This window comes from Sphaerodactylus townsendi, linkage group LG14 (genome assembly GCF_021028975.2).
Source record: "Sphaerodactylus townsendi isolate TG3544 linkage group LG14, MPM_Stown_v2.3, whole genome shotgun sequence".
Classification (NCBI taxonomy): domain Eukaryota; kingdom Metazoa; phylum Chordata; class Lepidosauria; order Squamata; family Sphaerodactylidae; genus Sphaerodactylus; species Sphaerodactylus townsendi.
The window spans coordinates 23137967-23163749 of record NC_059438.1 but is presented as its reverse complement, the minus strand read 5'-3'; the positions used below and the strand labels follow the sequence as shown (position 1 = coordinate 23163749).

Genomic DNA, 25783 nt, shown 5'->3' with positions numbered 1-25783 from the left:
CTACCTACTGCAGTTTGTCCTTGGCTTTTGGGCAGACGCCATCTTCTTAAGTCCAGAGAGCGTCTCTGCAAAGGTTCTTGAATTCACAGTAATTGTCCCAATAACCTTCTTAAGTGTTCTTGGTAGTACAGCAAGCTGTGTTCTTTGCAAACCTTGTTTTCATTATTGGAAGGAATGTAGCAGTTTAGTCTAGTGCAGAGGATTCCACGGTGCTCCTCAACCCTTTTCCTGGTGGCCAGTAAGTTTTTTAGCAGCAGTGGTGTAGGAGGTTAAGAGCTCGTGTATCTAATCTGGAGGAACTGGGTTTGATTCCCTGCTCTGCCGCCTGAGCTGTGGAGGCTTATCTGGGGAATTCAGATTAGCCTGTGCACTCCCACACACGCCAGCTGGGTGACCTTGGGCTAGTCACAGCTTCTCGGAGCTCTCTCAGCCCCACCCACCTCACAGGGTGTTTGTTGTGAGGGGGGAAGGGCAAGGAGATTGTAAGCCCCTTTGAGTCTCCTGCAGGAGAGAAAGGGGGGATATAAATCCAAACTCCTCCTCCTCCTCCTCCTCTTCTTTCTTCTTCTTTCTTCTTCTTCTTCTTCTTCTTCTTCTTCTTCTTCTTCTTCTTCTTCTTCTTCTTCTTCTTCTTCTTCTTCTTCTTCTTCTTTTTCTTCTTCTTCTTCAGTGGATGGCCAGGTAGGGCTGTTACTCAGCAGGGCTTGCTGGCTGACCACTGGACATCTGATTGACCGGGCAGAGCAAAATAACATTGTTTCACCTGCAGCTGCCTCCACCGTGTGGGTTTTATTTCACTTCTTTTTCCCAACTTTTTAAAAAAATTATCCTTCTTCTCCCTTGTGCTTAAGCTTCTTCTGTGTGTGTTTCTGGCTCCACCTCCTGTGGCTGCCATGTTGTGGTTGCGCCCATCAACTTGTGCTAAAATTTCAAAGGTCAAAAAGGTGGGAACCCCATCCGGCGCGCCCTCTGTGAGAGTTCACGCAACTCAGGCCCCTTCCGCACACGCAAAATAATGCGTTTTCAAACCACTTTCACAACTGTTTGCAAGTGGATTTTGCCATTCCGCACAGCTTCAAAGAGCACTGAAAGCAGTTTGAAAGTGCATTATTCTGCATGTGCGGAATGAGCCTCAGCTAGCAAGCACAGTTTTGGTGTTCTTTGCTTTTCACGGGTGAGATTCTTCAGTTTCTCATGGCAGCTTGTGGAAGAATGGCTTGCTTGTAGTTGGGTGGAACCTAGTTGTGGGCATGAAGTCTTTCCTTTTTGTCCTGCCCCTATTTTTAATGGGGTCCTTTAAAATATTCCACTTGTCATTCTGTCTCTTTAATCTTCTCTTCATTAGGTTTAAGAGTCTTCATGTCAAATTGATTCCCACTTGGAACAATTTGTTTTGCTGCAGGAGGGTCTAAAAGATGGTTGTTTTTCAAAATGCAGAGACAGATTTCTCTGTTGGAGAAAACATTGTGTGTCACATAAGGCTGCAGGAAACAGCTTTTATGGCTGTTCGATCCACTATGCGTGTGTAGCTTTAGACTTCTGATTTGGGTGAATGTTGGGCTGCCATTCTGGACCTTTGAGACATCAAGTTTGGGTCTACAGGCACAAAAGGTTCTGTGAGCAGATAGACACCAGTGAGCAGAGGCATCGGCTCTCTGGCTTAGTGTCTTGTTTAAGTTTCTAGTATTTGGTGTGTTTGGGTAGCTCTTAACTTGTGTGTGCCTGTTAGAGGGCCTGTTAATATTTACACTTTAAGGTCAGAGTCTGCAAGAGACTGGTTTGTCTGAGTGAGTTCAAGTCCTGAAAATTCAAGGTCATCTGTAGCTTTAGAATGCTGGATTTTGGCATTAGTCCTGAGCTGTGGTTCAGCAGTCTGTGGCCATTATGCACGCATTACTTACCCCGCAGCTGTTTGCTTCACAGTGGGTTTTTCGGCAATTTTCTGTTTACACAGGGATTCTCCTCCTGTGAATTGTCTCATCCACGCCAGTCCATTATTTTCCCTTCCCACCGCGTTCCTGTTGTTTCTTCCTCCATCTGTGGAGGTTTCCTGCTGCGTTTTTAAAATGCTGTCTTAGACCAGTGGTGGCGAACCTATGGCACGGGTGCCAGAGGTGGCACTCAGAGCTCTCTCTGTGGGCACGTGCAAACACAGTGCCCCCCCCACATACACATCTAGGCTGGCTTGGGCCACTGGGCTTGATTATTAGCATTAAACCTAAGACCTAGTTTTGGGGAAGCAGTGTAGGTAACCCTGTTAAGCGCTGTTAAACCCAACTGATTTTCATGCGAAGAACCTGGGAGTAAGCTCGGTTGCTGGCAATGGGGCTTGCTCCTGAGTAAACCCTCTTAGGGTCGTGATTCACCCGTTGGAAGAGTTGCACGGTTGCTTCAAAGCAAAGCCACTGACTACCACCAAGCTTACTCCCAAGCAACGCACACCTTGGAGCCAACTGTTTTTTCTAAACTAAAACCTCAGTATTCAGGTTAAATTGCCGTGTTGGCACTTTGTGATAAATAACTGGGTTTTGGGTTGCAGTTTGGGCACTCGGCCTCGAAAAGGTTCGCCATCACTGTCTTAGACTATGGTGTTGTGGGTTTTCCAGGCTGTATGGCCATGTTCCAGTAGCATTTTCTCCTGATGTTTTGCCTATATCCGTGGCTGGCATCTTCAAAGGATCCTCTGAAGATGCCAGCCTCAGATGCAAGCAAAATGTCAGGAGAAAAAGCTAATGGAACACGGCCATAGCCCGGAAAACCCACAACACCCTAGTGATTCTGGCCATGAAAGCCTTTGACAGTACACTGTCTTAGACTTATCACTGCTTTGCTAGGCCCTGTCAATTTCATCTCAATTTCACAATGTCTGTTGGTCCCGCAATAGACCTTCAGAGTTAATTTTTAAACAGTCCTTCTGATTGTTTTGAAAAGGTGGCCTCAAGAGCACCCCTGACCTGGATGGCTTGGGCCAGCTCCATTTTGGAAGCCCAGCAGGGTCATCCTAGGCTAGTACTTGGATCGGAGGCTACCAGGGAAGTCCAGGGCTACCACACAGAGGCGGGCAGCGGCAAACCACGTCTGTTCTTCCCTTGCTTTGAAAATCCCATGAGGGGTTGTCATAAATCAGGTGCCTCTTGAGAGATCCATCTTTTTGGAACCTGACTTGGCCACGAGCTGCCTGGTGAATTCTGAGATCAGTTTTCTTGGCATGGGGTCAGCCATTGCCGTTTAAATACATGCGTTGCTTTTTAGAAGAAGAAGAGGAGTTTGGATTTATATTCCCCCCTTTCTCTCCTGCAGGAGACTCAGAGGGGCTTACAATCTCCTTGCCCTTCCCTCCTCACAACAAACACCTTGTGAGGTAGGTGGGGCTGAGAGAGCTCCGAGAAGCTGTGACTAGCCCAAGGTCACCCAGCTGGCGTGTGTGGGAGTGTACAGGCTAATCTGAATTCCCCAGATAAGCCTCCACAGCTCAGGCGGCAGAGCTGGGAATCAAACCCGGTTCCTCCAGATTAGATACACGAGCTCTTAACCTCCTACACCACTGCTGCTTAGGGGTAACTTGTTAGCCAGCTTCCTGTGCATTTAGACCAGCAGTGTAGACAATAAATTTATGGAACAACCAGTTAATGTAAATATATATATATATATTTAAAAATAAACTTTCCAGTTTACTTTGTTCAGGATAAATGTGAAGCTTCAGGAGAAGGAAATCGAGAAGATGGGATCCGGGGCATCGGCCTCTTTCCTAGCAGAATATCTTACTTGTGGGTCTCTCCCTCTCACACGAGAAAACAAAGCAGCAAACTTCTAAAGCGTCAAGAGCACGTGTTCTTTTGGGGTTTAAGTCAAGCTGCGTACTTTCCAAAATAATGACGTGACGTGCACTCATGTTGCAAGGACAGCAGCTGCAGAATGGCGGAGGGACTCTCCTTTCTTGCTCAGACACCAGATCTCATGCAGTTCTCCCTGCCCAATACATTTAGCACATTGCTAAGCATAGCAGGCTGCACCATAGTGGGCTTTTCCCCCACTGGAGACTGTGTGCACTAGCATACAATGCCCCGGGAGTGGGAAACGTCGGCCTGCTCCCCCAGCCAGGGGTTGGGACAGCGCAGAGTTTCTCCACCCGCACCCTGCCACATTTGCAGACTGGTGATAAAGCAAGGGGGGGGGGGGGAGGGTCACAACCCAACTCTGTAATACAATCACCTTGCACCGAATGCTAACAGTATAACATTACTAAATTATTTTCAGAAATGCACTTTAACTCCTTTGCAAATTCAGAAATGCACTTTAAATCCAGCATTCAGAAATGCACTTCAACAATAAATATTGCTTTGTACAACGTCTGTTTTGAAAGAAATCCAAAATTAGTTTTTCTGCATCGTTTGTCGGCACACTTACCTCGTTCCCTTCACGCTGCTGTTGTAGGTTTGTGTTTTCATTGAACTGTTTTGTAATGTTCAGTCTTTTTAATTGTTAAAATGTCCTAATGTTACGGTCACAGCTTTAGGGACCCTGGCAAGGTGGAAGGGTGGCATTAAAATATTTTACATCTAAAAAAATGATAGGCCATAATTTGTTGCTGCTCTTCTGAAGTTGGTGGGAAAACTGCATCAGCGTTTGCAAATATGGAAACTTGCAGGTGTTTTCTTAAGTCCTTTAAGCTCTGGGGACTTTTTATTGAAAGGCGCTGGAAAAATGGTTGTCCTGTAATCTCAAAGTCTCAGGGCTGCAGATAATATTACATAAAAGATCAAGATGTGCTGTTATGACTTGATGGTGAAGTTATCTTTCTAATTGCAGAATACGGTGTCTGTGAGAACCTGCGGAAGCTGGAGATCACGGGCTTGTCCTGCCGAGACGTATACGCCAAACGTACGTGCCTGGCTTTTAATGTTCTGTTCTAGTTCCATTTTAGAAAACAGATCTACACTGAATCTTTAACTTGAGTCACTGAAGCATCTTGATTCGCATCCCTGCTCTGTTTAATAGCCGTGAATTTTTATCTGAAGTTATAATGGGCTTGATTCGTTTCAGCACTTTAGGGCACTCCCAACAATGTCAAGATTAGGAGCCATTTTGCCTCCCCTCTCTTCAGGCAGGAAGGAAAACTGTAGAATCATAGCATTGGAAGAGACCCCAAGGGCCATCCAGTCCAAGCCCCTGCCATGCAGGAACACACCATCAAAGCACACTAGAGCAATGGCCACCCAGTCTCTGTTTAAAAATCTCCACAGAAGGAGACTCCACCACACTCTGAGGCAGTGCATTCCACTGTTGAACAGCTGGTACAATCAGGAAGTTCTCCCTAATGTGTAGATGGAATCTCTTTTCCTTCACCTCGAACCCATGACTCCTGGTCCTAGTCTCTGGAGCAGCAGAAAACAAGCTTGCTCCCTCTTCAACATGACATCCCTTCAAATATTTAAACATGGCTATCATGTCCCCCCTTAACCTTCACTTCTCCAGATGAAACATACCCAGCTCCCAAAGGCTCATTCCGCACATGCAGAATAATGCACTTTCAAACTGCTTTCAGTGCTCTTTGAAGCTGTGCGGAATGGCAAAACCCACTTGCAAACAGTTGTGAAAGTGGTTTGAAAACGCATAATTTGGCGTGTGCGGAAGGGGCCTATGTCTCTCCTCATAGGGCTTGGACTCCAGACCTTTTATCATTTTGGTCGCCTCCCTCTGGGCCCGTTCCAGCTTGTCAGTATCCTTCTTGAAATTGGCTGGTTGTGTGAGGCTAAGAGAGGGACCGCAGTTCTCACGCTCGCCCTGCTGTGTCTGCTCAGGTATAAATCCACGAGTGAAGTCGGGGCGTTTTATGAAAATCCTTCCCGACTACGAGCACATGGAATACAGAGATGTTTACACCTGCCGTATGTACCTTCTGCAAATGCTTTCCTGCCCTGTGCATATATAAGAGCCTGCATGGAGTGTGCCTTTACCACTGAACCGGCAAGCAAAGTTTTCCTGCCCCGTTTGGGTTGCTGCATTTTATTATCTCAACATCGGGTTCATGTTAGTGGGAACTGGCTGTGGCCGAGTAATCCCTCTGTTTGCCCCTTTCTTCGGTGATTGAATCTTTTGTGCTGGGAGCCGGGAATGTGAATTGCTGGAAGCCAATGGGGTACGGGTAGTCAGAGAGGTAGTGTGGTGTAGTGGTTAGGAGCGGCAGATTCTGATCTGGTGAACCTGTTTTGTTTCCCTGCTCCTCCACATGAAGCCTGCTGGGTGACCTGGGTCCAGTCACAGTTCTCTCAGAGCAGCAGTGGCGTAGGAGGTTAAGGGCTCGTGTATCTAATCTGGAGGAACCGGGTTTGATTCCCAGCTCTGCCGCCTGAGCTGCGGAGGCTTATCTGGGGAATTCAGATTAGCCTGTGCACTCCCACACATGCAGCTGGGTGACCTTGGGCTAGTCACAGCTTCTCGGAGCTCTCTCAGCCCCACCTACCTCACAGGGTGTTTGTTGTGAGGGGGGAAGGGCAAGGAGATTGTCAGCCCCTTTGAGTCTCCTGCAGGAGAGAAAGGGGGGATATAAATCCAAACTCTTCAAGTTCTTAACCCACATGGAGGAAGGCAGATCAGCTCTGAAGTGTCTTGCTTTGAAAACCCTGTGGGCTTTCCATAATTCAGCTGTGACTTGACAGCACAAACACACACACATCCTCACACACAGCTGTGGAGTTATAAGGTATGGAATTAGACAAGGGCAAGGTACATTTGCAGCAGGGGTCCACAATCTTTTTCCAACCTGTGGGCACCCTTTGGGATTCCAACACAGTATTTTGGGCACAACCATAAAATGGCTGCCACGCAAGGGCCACGATAGGAAGCGGAGCCAGTCAGCTGACCTTTGACCATGCAGTGCGGATCTTTCTGCTGTGCTGGCAGCTGCCGCTAAAGAAGCATTTAAGAAAATCTGCACAGCAATCAAATCTGCAGTGGCCAATCGGGAGCCTTGCTGGGCAGAAGCCCCACCCGACCCTGCCCGCTTTCTAAAAACACTTAGGTACTAGAAAATGCGGCACCCACAGGCACCTGTTGGGGACACCGCACCTTAGGAAGAAGGTTGAGTTCAAGAGTGGTTTCAGTGTCCGTAAGCAAATGGTGCCTGGACAAAAGGTTCTGCTAGATCCGTGGTGGCGAACCTTTGGCACTCCAGATGTTATGGACTACTATTCCCATCAGCCCCTGCCAGCATGGCCAATTGTAGGGGCTGATGGGAATTGTAGTCCATAACATCTGGAGTGCCAAAGGTTCGCCACCACGGTGCTAGAAGATCTAGGTCTGCAAACGGCCCCAGCAGAAACCAGTCAGGACTGAGTGGAGCAGCTGAGCCTTTTCAGGAACCTCTCGTGTGGCCTTCTTAGGCCGATGCTGCCTCTGGACAGAATGAAATTCACTGTGGGTATTGGGATGTCACATGTCTCTTGTTTTGATGTTTTGCTGGTTGTCTAATACCTGTAACACAGAAGACATTTCTGATCGCTGCCAGCAGGCCAAGAGAGACTTCCTCATGCTTAAAATCCAGTATTAGATCTGCGAAGAGCACCTGCTAGACTTTGTCAGCTGGGCAAGTAGCAGGGAGATGGGGGTAAAGGAGTCTGGCTTCTCAGGGGGCATTTTCAGCTACTGTTTTGTTTGCTGACATTTCCCCCCCTCCCCCTCTCATGGGGCTTCATTCTATTTTGGATTAAGATGCGCAATCGAATAAACGACTCCTGCTTGGGCAGGGACACTTCAAACTGCCAGGACTCCTTTGAGCCAGCGTGGTGTCGTGGTTAAGAGCAGGTGGATTCTAATCTGGAGAACCGATATGATTCCCCACTCCGCCACCTGAGTGGCAGAGGCTTGTCTGGTGAACCAGATGTGTTTCCGCACTCCTACATTCCTGCTGAGTGACCTTAGGCTATTCACAGTCCTCTCTGAACTCTCTCAGCCCCACCCACCTCACAAGGTTATGGGTAGAGGAAGGGAAAGGAGCTTGTAAGCCACCTTGAGTCTCCTTACAGGAGAGAAAGGTGGGATATAAATCCAACCCCCCTCTTCTTCTTCCTCTTCCTCTTCCTCCTCTTCCTCTTCTTCTTCTTCTTCTTCTTCTTCTTCTTCTGGGTCTGCAGCAGCAGTGTCGTAGGAGGTTAAGAGCTTGTGTATCTAATCTGGAGGAAGCGGGTTTGATTCCCCGCTCTGCCGCCTGAGCTGTGGAGGCTTATCTGGGGAATTCAGATTAGCCTGTACACTCCCACACATGCCAGCTGGGTGACCTTGGGCTAGTCACAGCTTCTCGGAGCTCTCTCAGCCCCACCCGCCTCACAGGGTGTTTGTTGTGAGGGGGGAAGGGCAAGGAGATTGTCAGCCCCTTTGAGTCTCCTGCAGGAGAGAAAGAGGGGATATACATCCAAACTCCTCCTCCTCCTCCTCCTTCTTCTTCTGGGTCTGCAAACAGTGGTACAGTTACGGTGGAACCACGTATTAGTTCCATTCATAGTTGTTTTTCAAGTGGTGTTTCTTTTTCAAAGCACAGCATAGTTGCTGGTAGAGACAAACACAGAGGGAGAGGAGCGACTGAACTCTCTCCCTTTGTATCACTTTCATGCTGGGAATCGCTGCCCCAAAGCTGCCTTTTCCACCTCTGGTGATGATGTTCAGATCTCATAGTATTTCTCCCATCTAGGTAAATGCAGCTTGCAGGAAAACTGCCCACTCCAAATAACTGCCCTAGTGGCTGCGTTCTAAGTTTACTAATAAAAATAAATGTGGTATGGCAAACTGCACATAATGTGTAGCTCTGCCCTGTTTCTCGTTGCCAGTGAGCTGAGCTGTACTTGATGAAATCCTCACAATGGGTTTTGGTTTTTGTTTGATTGTGACTCATGATGTGTCCCACCTGTTCTTGGTAACACGTACCTCCATCCCCAGTAAGGGCAAATGGACCTGTCTGTGCTGTGGAGTGCTAACCCTTTTCAGAGGAGCTGGGTATATTCTGTGCAGGCAGCGCCAACATTCGATGTTAGGTGCAGAATTCAGAGTTTTGAGAAGACCGATCGTTTTTGCTTTTGAAACCTTCTGGTTTGGAAGATGTGTTGTTCAAGCAGTGAATGCCCAGACCAAAATTCAAAGGAGCAGCATGAGTGAAGTCGGAGGAGAATGTGACTGTGGAATAACTCACAGTCCTTATGCAAAATAATTAATTATGCAAGTTGTCAATTTGTGTAATTCGTGTAGACCAGTGATGGCGAACCTATGGCACGGGTGCCAGAAGTGGCACTCAGAGCCCTCTCTGTGGGCACATGCACACCCCCCTACACACACACATCTAGGCTGGCCTGGGCCACTGAGCATGACGTGCGCGCACTGCAGTGAGCAGGGAGGACTCGGCTAGTGGGCCTGGTGCCTGTGCTCCGGGTGGCTGCTGCCCAAGGGGGAGCGCAGAGGAGGCAGAGATCCTAGAGAGGCACACAGCGGTGCATGCGGGACTTGCTGGAGGCTAGAGCAGGCTGGCCCCCGCTCAAGCAGATGGGGGGGAGGAAGAGGGAGCCAACCTTTTTTTTAAAACTAAAACCTCAGTATTCCGGTTAAATTGCCGGGTTGGCACTTTGCGATAAATAAGTGGGGTTTGGGTTGCAATTTGGGCACTCGGTCTCAAAAAGGTTCGCCATCACTGGTGTAGACATTCAAATTCCTCTGCACAACGTTGTCACTTTGAGCACAGGATACACCCAGTCCATCGTAGCTTTAGGGCACGTTCTGTGCCCGGTTTTTTCCTTGCTGCCTTGCCGTTCCCTTTCTTTGGTGCTCCTGCATCCCATCAGATACCTTCTGCTTCCTCTCCCTTCTCTAGTGCTGCACAGATACCGACACATCTTGGGGCTGTGGCAACCAGACATCGGACCCTACGGGGGATTGTTGAATGTGGTGGTGAGTATAGAGCGCTGAACTTTGGGTTGCTGAGTCTCAGAGACGGTCCCGCTTGTCTTGCTGGTGCATAAGCAGCCATTTCTCCTTTGCACCAACAGGCTCTTGAGCTGAGGCTCGGCGCCAGTTTTGACTCCAAGCAGGGCCTTCTTCTCCCTGTGTGCTCACAGGGGTCATTTGCAGGCTTCAGCCTGTGTGAAGAAGAGGCAGCAGGGGGGAGAAACTGGGTGCACGATAGACCAGCTTCATATTCTGCCTGAGGTGGTGGATCGGGGACTCCAGGGAGGGAGGCTCTGTGAGAAGCACACGGGTCTGGTTTGCTGCAGGCCCCGGCCCAGCCCCCATTCAGAGGAGCAGAAACAACACAGGAGAACTTCCCTCACTCATTCCACATGGGAATGTGGCCCTGAAGATATCTGGCTGACCATTATGAGGGCCAGGGTCTTTACGGCCTTGGCCCCCACCTGGTGGAACAGGCTCCTCAGAGAGATAAGAACATAAGAACATAAGAACAAGCCAGCTGGATCAGACCAGAGTCCATCTAGTCTAGCTCTCTGCTACTCGCAGTGGCCCACCAGGTGCCTTCGGGAGCTCACATGCAGGATATGAAAGCAATGGCTTTCTGCTGCTGCTCCCGAGCACCTGGACTGTTAAGGCATTTGCAATCTCAGATCAAGAAGGATCAAGATTGGTAGCCAGAGATCGACTTCTCCTCCATAAATCTGTCCAAGCCCTTTTTAAAGCTATCCAGGTTACTGGCCATCACCACCTCCTGTGGCAGCATATTCCAAGCACCAATCACACGTTGTGTGAAGAAGGACTAACTTTTATTAGTCCTAATTCTTCCCCCCAGCATTTTCAATGAATGTCCCCTGGTTCTAGTATTGTGAGAAAGAGAGAAAAATTTCTCTCTGTCCACATTTTCTACCCCATGCATAATTTTATAGACTTCAATCATATCCCCCCCTCAGACGTCTCCTCTCCAAACTAAAGAGCCCCAAACGCTGCAGCCTCTCCTCATAAGGAAGGTGCTCCAATCCTTCAATCATCCTCGTTGCCCTTCTCTGCACTTTTTCTATCTCTTCGATATCCTTTTCGAGATGTGGCGACCAGAACTGAACACAGGACTCCAAGTGCGGTCGCGCCACAGCCCTAGTCAGGGCCCTGCAGGACTTGAACTGTTTCCACAGGGCCAGGAAAATGGAGCTGTTCTGGCAGGCTTTTACATCTGGCCATCTGGGTCTGAACTGAATTAATTTCATTGCTAGTGGCCTCCAGGGGACATATAAGGGGTTGGGTTGTTGTCATCTATTGTAACTGTCATTCTGCTGTTTTTATGGTGTTTATGCTCTTAGGATCGAAGTGTTTCGTATTTTTTTTAAATATTCTTGTTTGCTGTCCTGAGCCCTGCGGGGAAAGGCGAGTTATAAACCGAAAGATGAATAAAAATAAAATAAATAAAATATTAATTAGCAGGGGAGGGATGGAACCATTTGGGCTTCCTGCCTCAGGCTTCAGAATATCTTCCTTCAGCCTTTGCTTCGAAGAGGGGAGGGGGGATTACTGATTGTAGCCCTGACCTCAGGGGGCTGAGACGGTTCTGCGTTCCTCACAACTGGCGAGGGAACAGATCTTCCTCCTCCTCTTGACACAAGAGCTGTCAACTTGAGTTGCCTTCCACCTAATTAGTTGGAGGCGCTGGCATCTGTACAGCTGCTCTCCAGAGCTAAAAGAGCCCGGGGGGTCCGTTGATTTGCAGGAAGAGCTGAGAACTCGAAAGCCAACAACCTTCCCACATCCCACAAACGATGTGCAACAAACAGCTGAACAGGAACCGTATTATTGGAGAGTAATTATCCACCCACGGAGACAGAGAACACTAAGAGGGACCACACGTGCCTCGGAATTGAGCCGCCATTTTGGAAGCGTGCTTAGCTTAAAGTGATGATTCTGATTGCACTCTTGACAGGTAGACGGCTTGTTCATCATTGGCTGGATGTATCTGCCTCCCCATGACCCCCACGTGGATGACCCAATGAGGTTCAAGCCTCTCTTCAGGATTCACTTGATGGAAAGGAAGAGCGCCACAGTCGAGTGTATGTACGGCCACAAGGGCCCCCACAATGGGCATATTCAGGTAAGCTGCCCTTGTTGTCTGACTTGCTGCTCAGGTGGCCACAGGTGCCAAAAGAACATTTGTATTCTTACCTGTGTGCACGTCACTTCAACCTAGTTTGCTGCTTGGAGGCTCTTACATGTTAGTATGTGTAAATCCAAACACAGTTGTTAGTTTGCAGTAGAACTGCTAGATTTGAGTCCAGTAGTACCTTAGAAATCAACATGCTTTAGAAATTAAGAGCGGTGGACTCTGATCTAGAGAACCGGGTTTGATTCCCCGCTCCTACACACAAAGCCTGCTGGGTAACTTTGCGGTAGTCACTGTTCTCTCAGAACTCTCTCAGCCCCACCTACCTCACAAGGGGTCTGTTGTAAAAGGGAAGGGAAGAAGTTTGTAAGCCTCTTTGAGACTCCTTGTAGCTGAGAAAAGCAGGATATAAATCCAAACTCTTCTTCTTTTTCAATAAATCAACAAATGGATTTCACTTTCTAGTTCAATATGTGGATAGAAGCGATGTAGTTTTGGCGTGTATCTGGGCAGGAATCTCTCCAGGTTTCCTTCAACTCCAGGACTTCAATTCAAACAAGAACTTTGGGGTATTAATTTTTGAGAAGGGATGAGAGAACTCTGACCCTTGAACTCTGACCACATCTCAAAAAGGATATCGAAGAGATAGAAAAAGTGCAGAGAAGGGCAACGAGGATGATTGAGGGACTGGAGCACCTTCCTTATGAGGAGAGGCTGCAGCGTTTGGGACTCTTTAGTTTGGAGAGGAGACGTCTGAGGGGGGATATGATTGAAAAATTATGCATGGGATAGAAAATGTTGACAGAGAGAAATTTTTCTCTCTTACAATACTAGAACATTGAAAATGCTGGGGGGAAGAATTAGGACTAATAAAAGGAGACGCTTCTTCACACAACGTGTGATTGGTGTTTGGAATATGCTGCCACAGGAGGTGGTGATGGCCACTAACCTGGATAGCTTTAAAAGGGGCTTGGACAGATTTATGGAGGAGAAGTCGATTTATGGCTACCAATCTTGATCCTCTTTGATCTGAGATTGCAAATGCCTTAGCAGACCAGGTGCTCGGGAGCAAAAGCTGCAGAAGGCCCTTGCTTTCACATCCTGCATGTGAGCTCCCAAAGGCACCTGGTGGGCCACTGTGAGTAGCAGAGAGCTGGACTAGATGGACTCTGGTCTGATCCAGCAGGCTCTTTCTTATGTTCTTATGAAAGCTTCAGAGTCAGAACTCATTAATCCCTTCTTGAAAGCTCATGCCCTGAACATCTTGTTGGGTCTGTGAGGTGCTACTGAACTCAGATCGAGCTGTGTAAATCCACTGTACTTCTGTAGGTCTTACAGATTTGAAGATCATTTGTCAGAGTGGAAATGCAGCAGTTTGGGTGTCTGAGACATATTCAGGTTCCTCGGTGCCAGCAATAAATTTAAAGGGGGTTTGGGTGGAAGATCACACCCTTCACGAGTTCTTTTTTTCTGCATTCATTAGGGGCTTGCTTCATATCTCCCGTGTACTTCAATGTTTTACAGATTGTGAAAAAAGACGAGTTTTCAACCAAGTGCAACCAAACAGACCATCATCGCATGGCAGGAGGAAGGCAAGAGGTAAACTTGGTCCTGTCAAGAGTTTGTGCAATAAAACCTGAGAGCTGCGCAGGACATCCTGCGATTATGGTTGGTTCAGACTATTTGGAAGCATTCAGTGTTGTCCAGCATCGAAGAGCTAAAACAGGCCCCCACGCTCTGATGGCCCTTGTAATAATCCCGAAGTATTTGTAAATTTGGTTTGGGGACCATATCTTTCAAAATGCTGTGGCTTTCTGGATGCCAGGGGGAAACAATAGGAAGTCATGCCAGCTCCCTGAAATCTCACATCAAATGCATGATCAGGAATGACCGGCGCTTCTATCTCTGAGTAGAAATTGCTGACAGGCCAGAGTTTAGTTGTTGTGCAAAGTTTTCAGTGCCTGGACTTTCCCTGCACCTGCATTTGCAAGCCAAAGGTCATTTGCAGCTTCTATATTCAGGTGCTCTCTATAGTGTAAGCTGCTCTTTGAATCATAAGTCAGGAAGGAACGGGGATCAGCAAGGAGACTGTCATTCTGAATTTTTCGGTTGCTTTTGCTAAATGATACCTATTTTTCTTCGTTTTGCTTTGTAAACGGGCCAGTTTGAGGCCTATTCTTCCCCCATAGACTCCTGGGCCCTTTTTGCATGGGCCGAATACAGTGCCCTGGGGAGGGCAAAAACGCCGTCCCCAGGGAGCTGGTCACATGGGGGGCGCAGCTGCTTCGCTGCCGCACCGCCCTCGCGCCTCCCCAGCAGCGCGAAGCTGCCATTTTCCCACCTTGCTCCCCGAGCGAGGTTTTTGGGAAACAGCGGCTTTCAACCGCTGCCGTGCGAATGGCAGTGGTTGGAAGGCGCCATCCTTCCCCCCTTTCCAAATCAACTTACCATCCCTGCAACCATCCGGCGCGTCGCCAAGGCCGGGGGACACGCCCCCCTGCCCTGCGACTCCGGAGTGGTCGTGCAGGGCAGGGGGGCATGTTCCCTGGCCTCGGCGACGTGCCGGACGGTCGCAGGGAAGGTACATCGATCGGGCGACGGCGCGGCGCCGTCATCCCAGTAGTTTCTGGGACTGTTCGTGCGAATGGTCCCGGTGGGGTTGGGTCGGCGTCATGTACGCCGACCCAACCCCCACCGTGGCCGTGCGGAAACAGCCCTGGTGTTTATAGTTCTGTGAGCAAAATTGAACTGGAGGTGAGAGCCCAATGGTTACTGAAAGAATAAGACCACGTGTCAATTCTGAGATGCCCCTCATCCGTGCTCTTTACCTTTATGTATTTAATTCATTCATGCCCTGCTTTTCTGTTGGTGCTGTGGCAGCTGTGATTGACAGGCCGTGCTTCTTGCCATTTGGTGCCTGCAGGAATTTCGGACGTGGCTGAGAGAGGAGTGGGGGCGGACTCTGGAAGACATCTTCCACGAACACATGCAGGAGCTCATTTTGATGAAGTTCATCTACACCAGTCAATACGAGTAAGCGGGTGAGAGGGATAGTTTTGGGGATCCTGAATCTGACAGCAAGAAAGAGAACTGAGGCTGAGTTCAGAGGAAATGATGCAAGAAAGCAGAAAACACCCGCACTCGGGCAAATGTGTGCTTTTTTGTATCTGTCAGTCCGTACGTGAATACCTGTTTATCGCAACAATCTGTTCCCAGCAGTCAGGGGTTTTGGTGGCTTGGGATTTTTTGGCAAGAACTAGAGTGGTTGTGGGAGGGTATAGAACAGAGGTCTGCAACCTGCGGTACTCTAGATGACCATGGACTACAAATCCCATCAGCCCCTGCCAGCATGGCCAATTGGCCATGCTGACAAGGGCTGATGGGAATTGTAGTTCATGAACATCTGGAGAGCCGCAGCTTGCAGACCCCTGGTATAGAACATAAGAAAGAGCCTGCTGAATCAGACCAGAATCCATCTAGTCCAGCACTCTGCTACTTGCAGTGGCCCACCAGGTGCCTTTGGGAGCTCACGTGCAGGATGTGAAAGCAATGGCCTGCTGCTGCTGCTCCAGAGCACCTGGTCTGTTAAGGCATTTGCAATCTCACATCAAGGAGGGTCAAGATTGGTCACCATAGATCGACTTCCCCTCTATAAATCTGTCCAAGCCCCTTTCAAAGCTATCCAGGTTAGTGAAGTAAAGTCATGTTGTTTAGAAGTGAAGATTGGGGGGGGGGGGGAGCACTGGGAATTAATAGTGAATTCCCGATGGTGCCCGTTGTCCTTGCTCCTTAACTTTATTTAATTCCTATTTACCTGGCCTTTCTCCCCGGTGGGGATCCAGTTACATCGTTCTCCTCTCTTCTGTTTTATTCTCACAACAGCCATGTGAGGTAGGCTAGTAAGTGGCTGGCCCAAGGTCACCCAGTGAGCCTCCATGACATAAGTGGGGATTTGAACCTGCCTCTCCCAGAGACAGCTCTGACACTTAGCCATGATAGTGTGCTGTAGCGGTTATCAGGTGACTTTGAGGTCTGAATCCTTGGTCCCAGATCCCACTGTTATGCAATGAGGGTGTCTTCCCCAAGCAAGAAGGAAAGAAACTTTATTTACTGTCGTGCTGTGTGGTTTCCGGGCTGTATGGCCGTGCTCTAGCAGCATTCTCTCCTGACGTTTCGCCTGCATCTGTGGCTGGCATCTTCAGAGGATCTGATAATCTGAAGATGCCAGCCGCAGATGCAGGCCAACCTCAGGAGAGAATGCTAACTAGAACACGCCATACAGCCCGAAACCTAACCCAGGATTCCTGCGTGAAAGCCTTCGACAATACATTTACTTACTGTGTTTATAATCTGCCTTTCTCACTAACACTCAAAGCAGATTATGCAGGGTAAGTAGGTGAAATCATTATCATGAGATGACTCATAGGAGCTATACAGAAATCTACATAACCGTTAGCATATTAGATCCATCACAGAGTGCAGATACAATGCAGAAATATGGTATTATGTCAGAATACAAAATCACTCAATGGCAGCATTGAAATACATACAGAAAACAGATCGTTCATCCTGTACTTTGTGATATAGTCCGCAATCTCTTTCCCTTTTATGAAGAACTTTCTGAACCATTCTGTTATAGCAGTGATGGCGAACCTTTTCGAGACCGAGTGCCCAAATTGCAACCCAAAAGCCACTTATTTATCGCAAAGTGCCAACACAGCAATTTAACTTGAATACTGAGGTTTTAGTTAAGAAAAAACGGTTAGCTCAGAGGCGTGCGTTACTCAGGAGTAAGCTTGGTGGTAGTCAGTGGCTTTGCTTTGAAGCAACCGTGTAACTCTTCCAATGGGTGAATCACAACCCTAGGAGGGTTTACTCAGAAGCAAGTCCCATTGCCAGCAACCAAGCTTACTCCCAGGTAAAGGATCGCGCTTTAGTGCTTCACATGAAAATCAGTGGGGTTTAACAGCGCTTAACAGTGTTACCTACACTGCTTCCCCAAAACAAGGTCTTAGGTTTAATGCTAATAATTGAGCCCAGAGGCCCAGGCCAGCCTAGATGTGTGTATGTCGGGGGGGGGGGGGCTCTGAGAGGGCTCTGAGTGCCACCTCTGGCACCCGTGCCATAGGTTCGCCACCACTGTGTTATAGTATAGCCCTGTTTCCTTTTTAAACACCCCAGGTTTACATTGTTTGTGAAATAATAGAAGGATGGGTTTGGAGGGCGTGTTTATGTTGTTTTAAATGTTGAGATGCAGCTAGTTCTGTATTCTGAAAAACGAAATACAGCTGAACTGATTCTGAGCCTGTATACATGGACCTGTGGTTTTGTTTTCCATTTCAGCAACTGTTTGACGTACAGGCGCATCTACCTCCCCCCGTGTGGTCCCGATGATCTAATCAAGCCGGGGCTGTTCAAGGGGACCTATGGGAGCCACGGCCTGGAAATAGTCATGCTCAGTTTCCACGGGAAAAAGGCCAAAGGAACCAAAATAACAGTGAGTGTCTCGTCAAACAGTTGCCCTGCTTGCTGGGGTCACAGGCTCATTGCTCACTAGGAGGAAAGGAAAAATGGGTGGAAGGGGATGGGTTGTGTGGCCCAGAAGAGAGACTCATGGAAGATAATGAAAGGAAAGGTGTGAGTGTTGGGGAAGAAGGAGTGTACAGGTAGCAGGAGGTCTAGAAAAGGCTTTTTTGGTAGCGGTCTGGAATCCATGCCCTACGAGGAGAGACTTTGGGAGCTGGGGATGTTTAGTCTGGAGAAAAGAAGGTGAAGAGGTGACATGATACCCATGTTTAGATATTGGAAGGGATGTCATGTTGGTGAGGGAGCAAGCTTGTTTTCTGCTGCTCCAGAGACCAGGACCAGGAGTGACGGGTTCCACCTCAACATCAGAAAAAACTTCTTGTCAATAAGGGCTGTCCGACAGTGGAATGCACTACCTCGGAGTGTGGTGGAGTCTCCTTCTTGGGAGGTTTTTAAAGAGAGGCTGGATGGCCACCTGTCAGGAGTGCTTTGATTGTGTGTTCCTGCCCTTGGGGTCACTTCCAACTCTATGATTCTAGGTGGGCTTCCTCGTAGAAGGGAAGCAGAGGAGGGTGAGGAAACTGTTCAACAAGAAACATAGTGAAAGGAGCAGGAACAGAATAGAAGGGAGAGGCAGGAATTGTCAGCCTTACAAAAGGTCAGCAGAGCCGGTTGAGCGCCACAGAGAGTAGCTGTCGACATGCGGCGCCTCTCATAGCAAACGGCTCTGCTTTCTTCCTGGCTCTGCTTTCTCCAGGGCGACCCCAACATCCCAGCCGGCCAGCAGACCGTGGAGATAGAGCTGGCTCATCCCATCCGTCTGCCAGACCTTGAAAGCCTCAGCAACCTCAGCGAGCTCTCCCGTATCGTCCTGGAGGTGCAAGAGCAGGTGAGGCGAGAGCAGCAGCTGCAAGAAGAAGAGGGCAAGGAGCCGGATGAAGAGGCTCAGCCTCAGCCAGGGCCCTCCCCGAAGGAAGAAGACTGGGCCGAAGCCTCTGCTTCTGGAGCAGGGGGGGCAGGCCAGGACCCCCCCCGCACAGCCTGCGCAGCCTTTTGTCCTGCCAGGGGGCATTGCATCCAGGAAGGAAGACTATCCTCGGACCTGCAGGGCGTGGTAAGTGCTCCTCACCAGCTAGTGCATTTCAGCTTCAGTCTGCGTCCTGCGTCAATGCCAGGGGTCCCCAAACTACGGCCCGGGGGCCAAATGTGGCCCCCTGAAGGCATTTATCCGGCCCGCCAGGCATGGTGGCGATGGCTCCATTCATGTGCAGTGGGGGCTCGAGGGAGAGGAGGAACCGGCTGAACGGCTGTTGATTACGATGGCAATTCCATTGCATTTTCTGACCCAGAGTTGGAACCTTGTGTGACAGCAGCCTGCTCTGCCCTTCCTCTCAGCTACTCCATGTGTTGCTCTCAGGCTTTTCTGTTCCTTCTCCTCCCATTGGCATCAGCCAGGCTGGCTAATGTCGGCTGCAGCTGGCTGCTAGGAGGAAAGAAAGACCCCAGGAAGATACCTGATCCTGGGTTAGATGGAATGTTTCATTGGGAAAGTTCTGCTTTTTTTTTACAGGGGAAGGTATTCCACAGCCTCCCCAACAATATTTGGAGCCCACCCTGTACTTGACATACTTTGGTCACTGTTCTAAAAATAGACCATGACAGAAAGGCTGAAAGGTGAAATCAAACATTTTTACAGTCATTTGTGCATAGGAATTTGTTCACAGTTTTTTTTTTAGTCCGGCTCTGCAACAGTCTGAGGGACAGTGAACTGGCCCCCTGTTTAAAAAGTTTGGGGACCCCTGGTCAACGCCCTTTGCTTTGAACTGGACTGTCTGGGCTAGCCCAACTACCGTAAACCCTGTTTGCACTTTGGTGGGGTATTTGCTTAGAGCACAGGTGTCAAACTCGTGGCCCTCCAGATGTTATGGACTACAGTTCCCATCAACCCCTGCCAGCAGTATGCTGGCAGGGGATGATGGGAACTGTAGTCCATAACATCTGGAGGGGCGTGAGTTTGACACCTATGGCCTAGAGTCTCGTTTATGTAGAAGCCCAATTTAGAGAGCCAGCATGGTGTAGTGGTTAAGAGCAGGTGTACTCTAACCTAGAGAACCGGGTTTGATTCCCTGCTCTGCCACTTGAGCTGTGGAGGCTTAACACTGCTCTTAACCATGCGGAGTCTTCTTCTCCAGTAACAACCTGACGTGCTCACCTGCTAGAACACGCTATGGATGCAAGAGGCATCTTAGAACTGATGGGAAACCAAAAAGTGGTAGAATTAGCATCCAGTGGAGCAGGAGCAGCAGAGCTGGTGAGGCACGGCAGAGAGAGCCTTGGGTGTCTCCTGTGCATAATTTTGATCCTTCTGTCTCTCTAAGCATTGCTAGTGAAGGGCAGGTATTAGCTTAGGAGCAGCAGTGGCGTAGGAGGTTAAGAGCTCGTGTATCTAATGTGCAGCTATGTGGAGCAGCAGTGGCGTAGGAGGTTAAGAGCTCATGTATCTAATCTGGAGGAACCGGGTTTGATTCCCAGCTTTGCCACCTGAGCTGTGGAGGCTTATCTAGGGAATTCAGATTAGCCTGTACACTCCCACACACGCCAGCTGGTGACCTTGGGCTAGTCACAGCTTCTCGGAGCTCTCTCAGCCCCACCTACCTCACAGGGTGTTTGTTGTGAGGATGGGAAGGGCAAGGAGATTGTCAGCTCCTTTGAGTCTCCTGCAGGAGAGAAAGGGGGGATATAAATCCAGACTCTTCCTCTCTTCCTCCCTTTTGTCAAGCTGAGGCTGCCATTCCACAGGGAAGGATCTTTCATTGCCTTCTTGCTGTTCTTTGTCTACCCAGCTTCTACGGCACCGGACTCATTGCAGGCCACGGCTTCACCAGTCCCGAGAGGACCCCCGGCGTCTTCGTCTTGTTCGACGACGACCGCTTCGGCTTCATCTGGCTGGAGCTGCAGTCGTTCAGCCTCTACAGCCGCATCAAGGTCGCCTTCCAGAACGCGGACGCGCCCTCCCGGGAAGCTTTTGACGAGATGTTGAAAAACATTCAGCTGCTGACGTCGTGATGGGAGCTGCCCGGATGCCGGAGGAAGAGGCGGCTTTCCCGTCCTCCCTCCGTACGGCAGACAGCATGCACTTCCTCGCCCGGAAGGACTTTTTGCCGAAATGTGTACACATCCCTTAGAGCAGGGGTGTCCAACTCCAGCACTTCAGATGTTCATGGACTACAATTCCCATCAGCCCCTGCTGACATTGATCATGCCAGCAGGGGCTGATGGGAATTGTAGTCCATGAACATCTGAAGAGCCAGAGTCGGACACCCCTGCCTTAGAGCACTAACTATATTTCCTCAGCCTGTTATGTATAGTTTGTAATATAGCTCTGTATATTTGGACGGCAGCCCACCCAAGCGCTGCTGAGCATGTTTGTGGAGCGTCTTTTATTTTATTTTTTGAGGGTGGCGTTTGAGTGGGAAGAATAAGACCAGCTGCTTTGGCAGGCATGTAAATAATTGAGGGGTAGGTTTTTTTCGAGAGTGTATATTTAAACTAACAGACCACGGTTGTTCTCCCTGGTCAAGCCAGCTGCGGTTTGGGCGACGTTTTCCGAACAAACGTCTTATCGCTTTAGAATTTGTGATCGCTTTTCCAAAGGCTGAGCTGCCACTTATCTATAAAGAGAGTTGAAACTAGCTCTGTCCCCCCCACTCATTTCCCCCCTCCCCGACGTAAACAGGAGACTGAAACCTTGCATGGCTATATCACTTGCCAGGGCCAGACAGGAAGACACGGCATGTTGCTTCAAGTGGGAGAGCGAGCAGCTGCTGGGGTCTCTTGCCCTGTTCTGGGGGTCCCTTTGCCCTCTCTGTCTTCTGCTTGCTGTCTCAGAAAGAAGACAAGAGGTGAGCAAGGAGGCCCTCGGGACACTGGGCAGAAAGGGCTTCTCCCCACCCCCGTCACCTGCAACCCGGATCAGACCCAGCGGCCGTGATGCAGCCGCCAGTGGCTTGGAGCGGCAGATCCTTTTTCTGGAAGACGGTCACTCGCTTCTCCTCTCCCTTCCAAATCAGCCACACGTGCCTCTTGAACTGGGTGAGTCCATATGTTGTCTCTTTGCTCCCTCCGAACTGTTGGGAGCGGCAGAGCTGCTCAGTGGCGTGGGAGGTTAAGAGCTCGTGTATCTAATCTGGAGGAAGCGGGTTTGATTCCCAGCTCTGCCGCCTGAGCTGTGGAGGCTTATCTGGGGAATTCAGATTAGCCTGTACACTCCCACACATGCCAGCTGGGTGACCTTGGGCTAGTCACAGCTTCTCGGAGCTCTCTCAGCCCTACCTACCTCCCAGGGTGTTTGTTGTGAGGGGGGAAGGGCAAGGAGATTGTAAGCCCCTTTGAGTCTCCTGCAGGAGAGAAAGGGGGGATATAAATCCAAACTCTTCTTCTTCAGTCACGGGCTGTAACGCTCGTGCGTGCAAGCATCAAGGTGCTGCAGAACTTAAAAAGGCAGCAGCGTTGGGTGGTGGTGGTGGTGTTCAGCAGGCCCGGTTATATTCTGATCCCACCCTAGTCGCACGTTTCCTGTAGCTGTAGCCTCTCTTTTTCCGTGCAGACACTGTGAAATGCAACCAGTGCCTGGGGGGCCTCAGACCCCCCCTTTCCTCCACACCTACTGCAGGCAGCTTGGACCTCTCGCCCCGCTGGAGTTCCCCTTTAGTCTCGTCTCCTCTTTTAAGCACTTGGAGTTCACAAACATGCGTCTGATTGGCGGAATCTTCTCGCAATAGTTTTTCTTCTCCCTGGCTGTTTGCACCCTGTGGCTCCTGCTGTTGTTTTGGAGTGCTTGTCAGCTCATCTTGAAGACCCTAATAAGTCTCTCATCCTTTGCAAAAAACATTCAAGTCCAACAGTTCTCAAAATGGGGAATCAGGAAAGGAAGGAGGTCCAAGTTCTGATTGGCCTGTGCCTGTGACACGATTGTCCGAGTCAACCAACCCACTCCCTACCAGAGCAATACTTCCACTGCCGTTCTTGTATCTTGTGCCTTGCAGCTTTCTTCGGCAGTTTTTGGCGAAAGACCCCCTATCAAGACCTCCCCCTGCCCAAAGCGCAGGCTTGTACAAGGGAACCCGAAGGCAATTTCCCTTCTCGAACTGAACTGGACTTAGAGAAGAAGAAGAAGAAGAATCTGTCCTCCCCTCCATGGTGATATCGTCACTGTCGTGAACCGCATATGTAGTTATTACTGTGTCTAGTGAGAAGAGCTGTTATTTTCATGTCAGAGGAGTGTAGTCCGGCAGTTCCAGCATAGCCCTTGGTTGAATTGGTCTCTTATTGCACATAGAGCAGTAAATCCATCTTGTGCTGGGCTGTGGTGCAACATGTACTGTGCAGCCGAATCGGTAGTATGTGGCAGCCTGCAACGCTCAAGTGAAATAAGTTGGTGAGTGGGAAATTGAGGGCAGGGATGGGGGAGGTGGGAAGAAAGGGGAGGTTAACCAGAGATAAGAGGGGATGATGGGAACAGTGGAACCTGAGGTTTGAAAGTTCTCAGGAAGCACGTGGGTGGATGAAACAGACGGAAGGAAAGGAAGAGAGTCACTCTTTTCAATTCAGGTGTGGAGCCTCAAAGGTAATGCAGAAGAGAACTTCCCATTCAATGCCCCACAGCTCTTACATTCTGAGTAAACCCAAGTGAGGCTGCTACAGACTGGCTGGATTGGAGGTGGGTGGGCGGGCTTCTCAGTTTGCTGGAAAGAGGCTTTTAGCTGCTCTCTGCAGCTGGTCAGGTAAGCTTTACCTTATCGTAGAGCCACTTGGTCAGGTAAGCTTTACCTTATTGAAGGGCCAGAGGGACTTTGTGTGGAAGCTTCATCCGTAGGCTGACTGTCTCTTGACGTGCGGAGGTGGTTCTGTTTTAAAGCCAGGTGGATTTCTGTGACGGAGCTTCTTCGGAGGGGGAGGGGGCAGACCCATATGAATGGGCACGTCAGATTCCATGCCGCCTGCTCCAGGCATGGGGCGTGCAAGTTTGGTGCCAACTTGGCCTTCTGGCGAGGACTCGTCTGTTCAGATAATAGCTCATCTCTGGTGCTGATTGGAGACCTTTAAAAACATTTCATTCTCTGATTTGGATCCCACAGAGCACAGCTACTGAGACGCTCCTAGAAAATTCCAGTGTGTTCCAAGCGAGTCCCTGCACCGCAGCGTTGGGGTTGCTGGAACTTTTCTTCAACAGAGCATTTGCAATATTGGTAGGATCTGACACATGGAGGCAGCAAGGAGCTGAAATGTGCAGCTTGTGGGGCAGGTGGTGGGAGGGGCTGGCCTTCTTGCCCCCTTAGCTGTTGTTCACTTTGCTTTGGAGAGTGGGCCCAGCTGTCTGGCGCTGCAGGTTCCATGCAGCAGCAGGTTATCTGGCAGAAACAGCACAAAGGAAATGCAGTGGTTTTCTAAAAATTCTGATCTCCTGAAAGTGGACATGCGAGTATCTCCAGACTGGTTTTCTGGGCAGGGGAGTTGTGTCGAAAGAAAGAGGGCTGCGTGATTTTAGGCTCATCCGCAGTGAAGTGGACAAAATCCCAGAGGCCCTGATTGGGGGCGAGGCGGGAATGGATTCAGGTGAATCCTGTGATTTTTGTAGGTTTGGGTGTGAGAGTAGCTTGCGGTAGCTCTTAGCAGCCGGACAAGTTGCTTCTCTGCTGCCCAGCTGGCATCCGAACCAGTTCTGAACTGAGTTTGCCTGATGACCCACGTAGGGCTACACTGGAAAACACCACCTTGGCTTAGCCAGTTTTATTTACTTGTTTACTGTTCTTAAATATTAACAATATTTAATATCCATCAGTACGCTAGGGAGGAGTTGGGGCTTCTATGGAATCCCAGCAAGAGAAGATTCTTAGAGGGGGAATGTCTGTTTTGCTCTGCCTGTAGCTCTGTTTCCACCGAACACCCCTTGTTGACCTAAAGGGGGAAATGAAAGGGCACTGTTGGGGGGGGTTCTGTATGGGTGGAGTATAGGCGTGCCAGCCACTGAGATTCCCGTCCATTCCTCTCTGCAAAGCACCCCTCTTTAGCAGTCTTGCCATATCTTGTGTTTGTGTTTCAGTCATCGCAGTGTGGCATTAGTGCGCATGGCCCTTGGCAAAAGGATCAGGATTCGAGAGAGGGTGGGCTCTTTCATACCTGCATTATGCTGCAAAGCGCCACCTTCCTACTCGGAGGAGCTTGCAATTTGGATCTGGTGTGTAAATGGGAGAGGCAAGCATAATGCTGGAGGAATGCTAGATCACTTTCTTGCGCTTTCTTTCAGGAGGGCCGGACACGTTTTGCTTCGAGCGTGTTCCACGCGGTCAGCCTTCAGCTGCCTATAACAGAAGGTGCGCTGCCTTTCTCTCCGTGGGGACGGCAGCCCTCTTTTGAAACGCGGCTCCATCGGCCCGTCAAATGCCAGTGTTGTCGTGCCGGACCTGGGTGTGGGAAATTCCTTTTGTCTGTTCCTGTCGTGTGCATGTGTGGTGCGGTTTGCAGGAGATCCCAGGATGAATCCATCTGTTCTGTTATCTGTTGCTGCTTCTCAGTCAAGTCACTTGAAGCATGATGCAGTGTGAATGACGTGGGGGTGGTCTCTGGGGAGGATGAGCGAGGGGGCCTTGTGTGCTCTCCCCCACCCCTGGCTTTCCTGCCACCTTGCCCACGGGCCGTGCTGTCCGTGGCAAAGGCCAGGGTTTGGTTCAGGAAGCCAAGATGGGGCTGCTTTCCGAATTCCAGACGAGCGCGCTCCCATCTCCATCGTTCCTGTTTGCTTATTGTCGCCCAAGAACCCTTTTCTGATTTCCAACGATAAAAAATAAAAAAACGATTTTAAGAACACGAGACTTCTTTTTATCATTCTGGACCTTCTGAAATGTGGCAATTTCTCTTCTACCCAAGCTGTGGCTCGGTGGCAGAGCATCAATTTGGCATGCAGGGGGTCCCCGGTTCGGTTCTCGGCAGCCCCTTTACTTAAAAGGACCAGGTAGCAGGTGTCGGGGAAAGCCTTTATACCTCAGGCGAACCTATGGCACTCCAGATGTCCATGGACTACAATTCCCATCAGCCCCTGCCAGCATGGCCAATCTTCATCTCTAACTACATTAGTATTACCCTGACCACACTTCTTTTTGAGGAAAAGGGGATGAGCCAAGTGTC

At 49.6% G+C, this 25783-nt stretch overlaps 1 protein-coding gene across 1 annotated transcript in view; it reads left to right on the top strand.

Annotated features, from left to right (window-relative positions):
• Positions 1 to 25463, top strand: part of FBXO31 (F-box protein 31) — a 29840-nt gene extending 4377 nt beyond the window's left edge. Inside the window, 11 exon segments of the mRNA XM_048515528.1 lie at positions 4810 to 4881; positions 5802 to 5888; positions 9854 to 9930; positions 11897 to 12064; positions 13598 to 13672; positions 14997 to 15106; positions 17417 to 17570; positions 18357 to 18577; positions 18579 to 18713; positions 20443 to 21691; positions 22206 to 25463. Coding sequence (XP_048371485.1) covers positions 4810 to 4881; positions 5802 to 5888; positions 9854 to 9930; positions 11897 to 12064; positions 13598 to 13672; positions 14997 to 15106; positions 17417 to 17570; positions 18357 to 18577; positions 18579 to 18713; positions 20443 to 20665 — 1322 coding nt within the window. The 3' untranslated portion in view covers positions 20666 to 21691; positions 22206 to 25463.
• The last annotated feature ends 320 nt before the right edge of the window (positions 25464 to 25783 follow it).